Source organism: Pteropus vampyrus, unplaced genomic scaffold, assembly GCF_000151845.1.
Source record: "Pteropus vampyrus isolate Shadow unplaced genomic scaffold, Pvam_2.0 Scaffold189, whole genome shotgun sequence".
NCBI lineage: Eukaryota > Metazoa > Chordata > Mammalia > Chiroptera > Pteropodidae > Pteropus > Pteropus vampyrus.
The window spans coordinates 758,032-766,880 of record NW_011888970.1 but is presented as its reverse complement, the minus strand read 5'-3'; the positions used below and the strand labels follow the sequence as shown (position 1 = coordinate 766,880).

The following is an 8,849-nucleotide window of genomic DNA, read 5'->3' as shown; positions in this document are numbered from 1 at the left end:
CAGGAGTGGCTGAGCAGGTTCGGCTACCTGTCCCCACCGAACCTGGCAACCGGGCAGCTGCAGACGCAGGAGGAGCTGTCCAAGGCCGTCGCCGCCATGCAGCGCTTTGGGGGCCTGGAGGCCACCGGAGTGCTGGGTCAGTCCTCCGGGGGCAGCTGGAGATGTGCTCCCCAAGCCCGACCTCCGAAAGCCTGGTTGCCCCCTCCGGCCTGCCCGTGGGGTGCGGGGGGGCGGGCCTGCTGTCCCTGGGGCAGGACCACAGATTCCTGCCAGCGGGAGCCCCTCGTGGTCACCCTCAGCTCCCCCAGGTGTGGGCACGGCAGAGGCAACTGTGTGCCAGCGTGTCAGGCCCCGTCTCCACTGGACAGCAGGGGCTCGAACTGCACTCACGGGGCCAGGCGGCCACCCAGGGCCCGGCCTGGTCCTGCCCTACGGAGTGCCAGCCTGTGCCGCCCAAACCCCCAGCTTTCCAGGAAGCCAGAAATCAGGGCTTTATGAACATTTGGAAAGCACCCCACTTTCCAAATGTTGGCAAGGAATGTCAATTTTGTCAAGACCGTCTTCAGGGCTGGCTGATAAGAGACACATCTGTCCCAGGCCTCAGGGGAGACACGTGTGTGTCACATGAAGTGCAGGCGGCACTGGCAGCCGTGTCCTAGTGGTGCCCCGTAGCTGGAGGCCTGGGCCTCATACCCCCCCACCCCAGACCTGGTGCGGGAGCCGAGGGACAGCCCTCGGGCTGCTGGGGACCCCAGGTCGGGGGTGAGCTGGGCCTGGCTCCTCACCCCTGCCCGCCCTTGCAGATGAAGCCACCCTGGCGCTGATGAGGACCCCACGCTGCTCCCTCCCTGACCTCCCAGCCGGGGCCCCAGCTCGAAGGCGGCGCCAGGCCGCTGCCCCCGCCAAGTGGAACAAGAGGAACCTGTCGTGGAGGTGGGGGAGGGTGCCACCTGGCCCCTTGCAGACTCAGTGGGGGGCCGCCTGAGCAGACCCCAGGTGCAGGGGCCCCCAGTCTCAGTGGTGCCACCGCAGCCCTCAGCTCAGTCATGTCTGCAAACTATTCCCAAATCGTGTCCCAGTGCCCAACCCCGGGAAGGATGCTCCAGGGGGGACGCCGCGGCCTGGGGGGCACACGGCCTGTCCCCGTGACCGGCCCCTCTCCCTCCCACCGGCCCAGGGTCCGAACCTTCCCACGGGACTCGCCCCTGGGCCGCGACACCGTGCGGGCGCTCATGCACTACGCGCTCAAGGTCTGGAGTGACATCGCACCCCTGGACTTCCACGAGGTGGCAGGCAGCACCGCCGACATCCAGATAGACTTCTCCAAGGCCGACCATGCTGACCGCTACCCCTTTGACGGCCCGGGTGGCACGGTGGCCCACGCCTTCCTCCCCGGTGACCGCCCCACCGCAGGGGACGCCCACTTCGACGATGACGAGGCCTGGACCTTCCGCTCCGCAGGTGCGTTGGGGCTAAGGCCGAGGCCGGGGACCCCAACAGACCCCGTGATGTCACGGGCAGCCACACCGACCCCATAAAGATGAAGGGACCGCTAGCGGTGCAGACTGCGGTGCCTGTCTGTCAGCTCACGAGGACGGGCGGGCGCTTCTAGCTAGGCTGGTCCCACTCCGCCGTCTCCGGCAGGGCCACCCGCCTGGCCAGTCTTAGCCGGGCTCACAGGCCTGGGACGACGGGTAACACCACTGTGTGTGCTTCCTCTGGCTGAGCGGGGCTCGTCCTCGTCCTTGTCCCCGCCTCCAGACGGGCCTGGGCACCTCGTCACTTCTGCCACGTCCTGCTGGCAGAGAGGTCACAGGCCCGGCTTCTGGGGGACCAGGGCAGAGCCCCGTGACACAGGGTGCGAAGGTGAGGGGCGGCGGGGCCACGTGGAGTCGGTTCACACAGCGGCCTGTAGCACCGTGAGCTGATGACGGGAGCCCCGGCCCATCGGTGGGGCACAGGGACCCTACCCCAGCCCCTTGGGGTCCCAGCGGCCGGCACAGAGAGGTTGCCGACCCCCACCACGAGTGACTTGTAGTTGGGGGACACTGAGGGACTCTGGTGACCCCATGGGGCCGCGGTCGGAGCCCAGACGGCCCCTGAGGGACCACAGAACCAGTGGCTCACTGGCTCACCACGTCCCCAGATGCCCACGGCATGGACCTGTTTGCGGTGGCCGTCCACGAGTTTGGCCACGCCATCGGGCTGAGCCACGTGGCAGCCCCACACTCCATCATGCGGCCCTACTACCAGGGCCCGGTGGGCGACCCTCTGCACTACAGGCTTCCCTACGAGGACCGGGTGCGCGTCTGGCAGCTGTACGGTGAGTGGCCCTGAGGGTGGGGTCACACACTGAGACCGGGCCCCCCTCTAGCACCCGCTCCTGGGGGTTGCCGTGGTGAAATTCACCACTTTGACGGTTTCAGAGCTCACGCTCCAATGACACTCAGCACAGCTACGACGTTGTGCAGCCAGGGCCTCCGTCTGGTTCCGGGCCTGTCCCGCCCCCCGGCCACCTGAGCAGCCCCATCCCCGGCCGCGGTCGGCACCCCCCCGCCCCCAGCCCCTGCAGTCACTGTGTCCAACCCCGAGGGTTTGCCCGTTGTGGACATTTCATGTCAGCGGAACCATGCCGCACGAGGCCCTCAGGCCGGCTCCGTGCCTGGAGCGCCCCATTTCAGGGCTGACCACATCACTGCTCCCGTCCCCTTGAGGGCAGGAGAACTCCCTCTCTCCGTCCGGCGTTGCTGGGCATGTGGGTGCCGCCACCGTCTGGCCTCGTGACCAAGCGCACATCTTTTGTCCTCTGGGGTCTGTGGGCAGGAGGGGCCGCCGGGGGCGTGGACACGGTCGGCGTGTCCAGGCCCCGTGGCCCCGCCTCTTCGCTGTCTGTGGGCTGCGAGTCTGGCCTGTCTGTCCACCCTGGGGTCCGGGAAGGGCAGGGGGCTTCGCAGGGAGCTGGGCTGCTGGATTCCATGCAGCAACTTGTCTCTGCAGGCGTGCGGGAGTCCGTGTCCCCCACGGCACAGCCGGACACTGAGGAGCCCCCCCTCCTGCCGGAGCCCCCCAACAATCGGTCCAGCACACTGTAAGCTTGGGCCCCTGCCCCCACGCTGTGGCCAGCAGCATCCCCAACACCAGCTCAGCATCCTGAGCACCAGGATGTCCTGAGGAAAACTCTGTGGGCTGAGCACCAAGTGCCGCTGTGTCCCTTAGACCCTGCAGGCTGTGGGGGACAGTTGCTCCCCCAGCCGGGACCTGTGGGGGTGTTGGGTTTCCAAGGAGGGGTTCCTTCCAGCCTCTGCCCTGTCACAAGCCCTAATCCCCCAGAGCGTCAAAGCACCACCTCTTCGAAGCCGGGGGAGACCCCTGTCAGTGAGACAAGGGTCACAGACCGTGGAGGGCCGTCCCGTCCCCACCCCCGCCTGGCACACCTGCCTGTCACCTCGTGCTCACGGCATGCCGAATACGAAACCACACACACTTAGGCTCTTCGGCTCTACGTGGTTTCGTCTCTGTGTTCCAGACGGGTCTATGGTTCCCCACTTAGCTGTGGACGTCCCGAATATCCGTCAAGGTCGAAGGTGTCGCTCCAGCTTTTTGATGGTTCTTCATTGCGTTTGCTTGTTGAATAAGTGACATGTGCCAACGGTGCAGTTCTAAAGGCGGTCCCCGCCACCAGCCCCACCGCGTGTGCGTGCGTGCACGTGCGTGCACGTCCCCCGAGAGATGCCCCACGGGCAGGTGATGCGCACCCACCTGAGCAGCGGGCACACTGTGCGCTGGCTTCTTGCCCTCCACACTCCACGTCGTGCGTCAGGTGGAGGGGCAGAGGTTTTAGGCCCTGACCTTTCACCGTCGCGGTCACGTGGTCTGTGTCCCCTCTGGGGCAGAGCTGCAGCTCGCAGCAGGTCCCCCCCCCCCCACCCCCGGCTCCCACCCACTGCATTTCGCGGGGCGGTGCCCAGTCGGCTTGCAGAGGCCGTGCCGACCGCATGAGGGCGCCATCGGTCCAAGGATGGGGGTTCATTCTAACTCGCTTTTCTCTCTCGACGCCACCGTGTGTGTCTCAGAGCTGCAGGCATGGCGTGGGGGCTCCCTCAGGGACAACCCCGCGGTGGCTCAGGATGGGAGGCTGCCCGGCCCAGCCGCTCTCTCTGTCCCCAGGCCCAGAAAGGACGTGCCTCACAGGTGCAGCACGCACTTTGACGCGGTGGCCCAGATCCGCGGCGAGGCCTTTTTCTTCAAAGGTAACCCCGGCGGGGTCTGGGCCATGGGCGGAGCGGTGGCCCTGGGTCCCAGACCCGCCACCAGCAGCCACGCTCCTGTCCTCCCAGGCAAGTACTTCTGGCGGCTGACCCGGGACCGGCACCTGGTGTCGCTGCAGCCGGCACAGGTGCACCGCTTCTGGCGGGGCCTGCCGCTGCACCTGGACAGCGTGGACGCCGTGTACGAGCGCACCAGCGACCACAAGATCATCTTCTTCAAAGGTGGCTGCCCCCACCTGGCCACGCTCCAGGCCCCCTGAGCTTGGGTCTGCACAGGAGGCCGGCCCTGTGGTTTGCTCCAAGCACAGGGCTGGAGCGTGTCTGTGCCTGCGTCCAGCAGGCGTGTTTACTGAGCACCTGCTGTGTCCCACCTGTGCCGTGAGGCTCTGCAGGGACACAGGCCAAGACACAAAATCCCTCGCTCTGGGGGGCACACGATTAGCACCCTCAAGTAACGAGGAAATTAATGCCAGCAGACCTCAGGGAACTGTCAGTGCAAAGGCCCCAGGGCGGGAAAGGTCCTGCCGAGTGCGGGGAGGGCACCGTGGCCAGGCCAGCGCGTGGGGCGAGGCAGAGGACAGAAGTGCCCGTCAGTGTGGGAAGAGCGCGGGAAGGGCTGGGTTTAGTCTAGGTGCAGTGGGAACCATGGGCGGGTCCCGTCTCAGTCCAGGATGACAGGTCTCCTGGAGGAGGGACGTCACTCCAGCCTCACAGCCCACTCCTGAGGGGGCTGGGGGAGGCGGGGGAGGTGGTTCCTGCTCCGGGGGAGGTCGCCGTTGGTCTGGGGAGAAGGCTTTCTTCCCTCACATTGTGTGCAGCTGCGTTTTGGGGTGGCAGGGTCTGTGACTCCCTGGACTGCAGCACCCTGCAGCCGTGACCCTTCTCCAGCCTGGCCCCCCCACTCACCGGGGGCCCCCACTGATGGCGGAGTCCCCGCCTCCCAGCCTCGCGGTCCAGGCCCAGCTGCAGCCACGGCGGCCTGCACAGCTATGTCTCCTGGGTTTGGATAATTTCTCGACACAAAAACCAGGAGATTTCCCCGGCAGAGTCCCCTCTGCAGCTTTGAGGCGTCGGGCAGCATGGCTCCCTGGGGCCTGCACTTACGCTTGGCAGCGGGACCAGGTTGGCTGCCCCATCCAGGTCACCCCACCCCAGCCCGAGGCCCTTCTGCGTCTGCGCGGCTGCCTGTCAGGGCCTCGTCCCTTCATCCCCCCCGCCCGACTCACCAAGGTTCAGCTGTTTCCACTCTCGGACAAAGGTTTTTATTTCTTGAGACCAAATATTTAATATTTCCATTAAATCGTGTCAATACGATTTCAAGCAAACGCGAACCGGAAGGACAAGCCGAGGAATCCCGACCGAGGCGCAGCCGCGAGCCAACTTCCGGTCCAGACGTGTGGTCCGCGTGGCCCGGTCAGCGAGTATCCACCACGTCCTTGACGTTCAGATGCTCCGGACGGTCCCCACTGCTAAAGTCAGTGCCCCAACTGGGACCGACAGGCTGGACGACCAGTTCCTCCAAGATGCCAGGAGGACCGCCCCCTGGGGCAGCGACGCCTGGAGTTTTCGCCGGGGCGGAACTCGGGCGGGCGAGTTCAGCTAGCGTGGCGGGCCTGAGCCCCAGCGCCCCCAGAGCACAGGCGGGGCTCAGCCTCTGCGGCCACCCCTTCCTTAGGTCCACGAGCAGCAGCTGAAACTGGTTTTCCAGGGTCTGAACAGCCTTTTCCAGCATAGAGTTTCTTAAAATTATTTTTATTTTTAATGGAGGTAAAAAAAAAAAAAAACGCATAAAAGTTACCCGTTTAACCACTGTTAAGAGCACAGCTCAGTGGCACTGGGCACGTTCACAGCCGTCACCACCGTCATCTTCAGAACTTTCCGTCTTCCCAAACTGATACTGTCTCCAGTAAACGGTGACTCCTCCTCCCCCGCCCCGGCACCACCTGAGACCCGTCTCCATGAATCCGGCCCCCACGTAAGTCAGGCCACGCGGCTTCCGTAACTGAGTGTAACATCCTCGAGGTTCCTCCACGTTGTAGCAGGTGTCAGAATGTCCCTCCTTTTTAAGGCTGAGTGATACTCCACTGTGTGGGTGGCCCCCATCGTGTGTGTCACCCATGATGGACACTTGGGTGGCTTCTGCCTCTCAGCTGTGGTGACTACCACGTGTGTGCATGTGGCCACGGGCCCAGAGCTGGGGGCTGGTCCCGCGTTCACCCGTGCTGTTTCCCCCAGAGACTGGGCAGTCTGTGTTCGCCCCAACACACCCTCACCAGCTGCTGGCATTTTCCGCCCTGGTGCTGGCGGCCACCTGCCGGCCTGCGGCGGGCACCGTGGTGGCCTTGGTGCGCCTCGCTCTCACGAGCGAAGGCGTCGAGCGTCCTTCCACGTGACTCTTGGCCACTCGAATATCGTCTTTGGTGAAGCGTCTATTCCTGTCCTCTGTCCAGCAAAGGATTTTTAAGCGTTTTGCTGTTTCTTCCTTTCTTCCTGTAAATCGCAGGCTGGTCGGTGCTGAGCCGGGGGGACCCGAGGACCTCCCGAACTTCGTCCTCGCAGTCACTCTTGTCTGGCAGAGCGCCTGCACGGTCTTCCCGAGCATGGTCGAGGTGCGCCCAGGGCACCCAGGCTGCCGCCTGGGAGTATGACCTCCCACGTGACATTCTGGGGGATCGCTAAGCATCTTGCCTCCGGGTGGCCTGACAGGCGCGCATGCGCGTCTGCCCAGACCCCGACTCCCCACTCCCGACTCAGCCCCCGCAGAGCCCGGCCCTCCAGCCCGTCCGGCCCAGGCAGCAGAGCTGAGGCAGGACGGTCCCAGCCCCGAGCCCCGTGGGAGCGGACGAGGCGGGATGGTAAAGGCGTTTCCAGGGCGTGAGTCGACTGCGTCTCGCTCCCCGGTCTGCCGAGCGGTCGCCTCCCCTGCCCCGGGTGCTCAGGCTGCCGGCGCGTGGAAGGCGCCCGTGCCAGGCGCAGGGCAGGGGTCGGCCGGCACATAGTAGGTGGTCAGGGACGCAGCAGGTGCTCAGTAACCCCCTGCTGGGACTGGCGGGCGCTGTGACGTGGGTGGTGGCACAGGGGGGCTGGCTGGGGACAAGCGCGGGCTGAGCCCTGCCGTCTTTTTCTCCCCAGGAGACAGGTACTGGGTGTTTAAGGACAATAACGCAGAGGAAGGGTCCCCGCGGCCCGTGTCCGACTTCGGCCTCCCGCCTGGCGGTGTCGATGCTGCCTTCTCCTGGGCCCACAGTGACAAGACTTATTTCTTTAAGGACCAGCTGTACTGGCGCTACGATGAGCACACTCGGCGCATGGACCCCGGCCACCCCGCCCGGAGCCCCCCGTGGACGGGCGTCCCCAGCACGCTGGACGACGCCATGCGCTGGTCCGACGGTGAGCTCCTGGGCGCCAAGGGCGGGCGAGCGGGTGCAGCTGTGTCCCCGCCTGTGAGGTGGGGTCGAGAGGGTGGCCAGGAGGGAGGAGCCCGAACCTGCAAGAGGCACGTGAGGCACCCGAGGCGCCCATGTGCTCGCCGCCTGGATCCTCCAGGGACCGGCCTGTGGCCGCCTGGCGCTGGCCCCGCCCCTTGCCCCGCCCCTCGCCCCGCTCCGCCCCCTCGCCCCGCCCCCGCCCGGCCCTCCTCCAGCAGCATCAGCCTCCGCCCCCTGCTGCCCGGGTCACTCCCTGGGGACTCTACACCTGCCCCGTGTCCTCCTGGACACCCGCAGGGCCCCAAGCCTGCTGTGCAGAAATGATGCGTGGGCACAGAAGTTGGTTGTTTCGTTTTCAAAGCTGCGTCCCCAGCACCCAGCGGCCTGGACACAGCGGGCCCTTGGGGCAGCCAGTGGTCAGGAAGCTGCGAGGGTGTCTCGCTGTTCCCCTTGCCCGCAGCTGCCCCGGGAGCTGGGACGGGACCGACCCTCTTATCAGAAAGTCTCTTCCCCTCCTCCCCGGGGCCCGCAGCTCGGCCACCCGTCCTGCGTCCAGCGGCCAGAGCTCAGCCTGCCTTCCCCATGTCCCCAGGGGCCGCCTACTTCTTCCGCGGCAATGAGTACTGGAAGGTGCTGGACGGCGAGGGGGCAGTGGCGCCCGGGTTCCCGCGGCCCACGGCCCAGGACTGGCTCGTCTGCAGGGACGCACAGCCCAGCTCCGAGGGCGCGGACGGAGCGGCGGGGGCCCATGCCCGGCCGGGGCAGCGCGGCCAGAGCCGCGCCGAGGACGGCTACCAGGTGTGCTCCTGCAGCTCCCTGGCTCCCCACCCCCTGGGGGCCTCAGGCTGGCTGCTGGCCGCCATGCTGCTGCTGCCGCCAAGCGTGCTGTGGACAGCAGCGGGGGCCCCACTGCTGTGATAGCCAGTGCCGGCTTGCAAGACCCATGGGTGACAGCCTGGAGCCACACAGGGCAGGACTCGTGCCCCTAACCCTCCAGCACCGGGAGCCAGAACCCCCGAGGAGACCGACGTGTGCGGCTGGGGGGCCCGGCCTTGCAGCTCCCGAGCAAAGCCCCGGTCCAGCCTCCCAGGCCGGATGGTGGCAGCCCTGGGCGCTGCCCCTCAGCAGTCAGCACCGATGCTGCCGGACAACA

At 66.4% G+C, this 8,849-nt stretch overlaps 1 protein-coding gene across 1 annotated transcript in view; it reads left to right on the top strand.

The window, feature by feature from the left end:
- MMP17 (matrix metallopeptidase 17) overlaps positions 1-8,614 on the top strand; it is a 23,072-nt gene extending 14,458 nt beyond the window's left edge. Inside the window, exons 5-12 of the mRNA XM_011371400.1 lie at positions 804-933; positions 1,178-1,461; positions 2,147-2,323; positions 2,998-3,088; positions 4,168-4,250; positions 4,338-4,490; positions 7,401-7,658; positions 8,289-8,614. Coding sequence (XP_011369702.1) covers positions 804-933; positions 1,178-1,461; positions 2,147-2,323; positions 2,998-3,088; positions 4,168-4,250; positions 4,338-4,490; positions 7,401-7,658; positions 8,289-8,614 — 1,502 coding nt within the window. The remainder of the gene's footprint in view (positions 1-803; positions 934-1,177; positions 1,462-2,146; positions 2,324-2,997; positions 3,089-4,167; positions 4,251-4,337; positions 4,491-7,400; positions 7,659-8,288) is intronic.
- Positions 8,615-8,849: the final 235 nt, after the last annotated feature.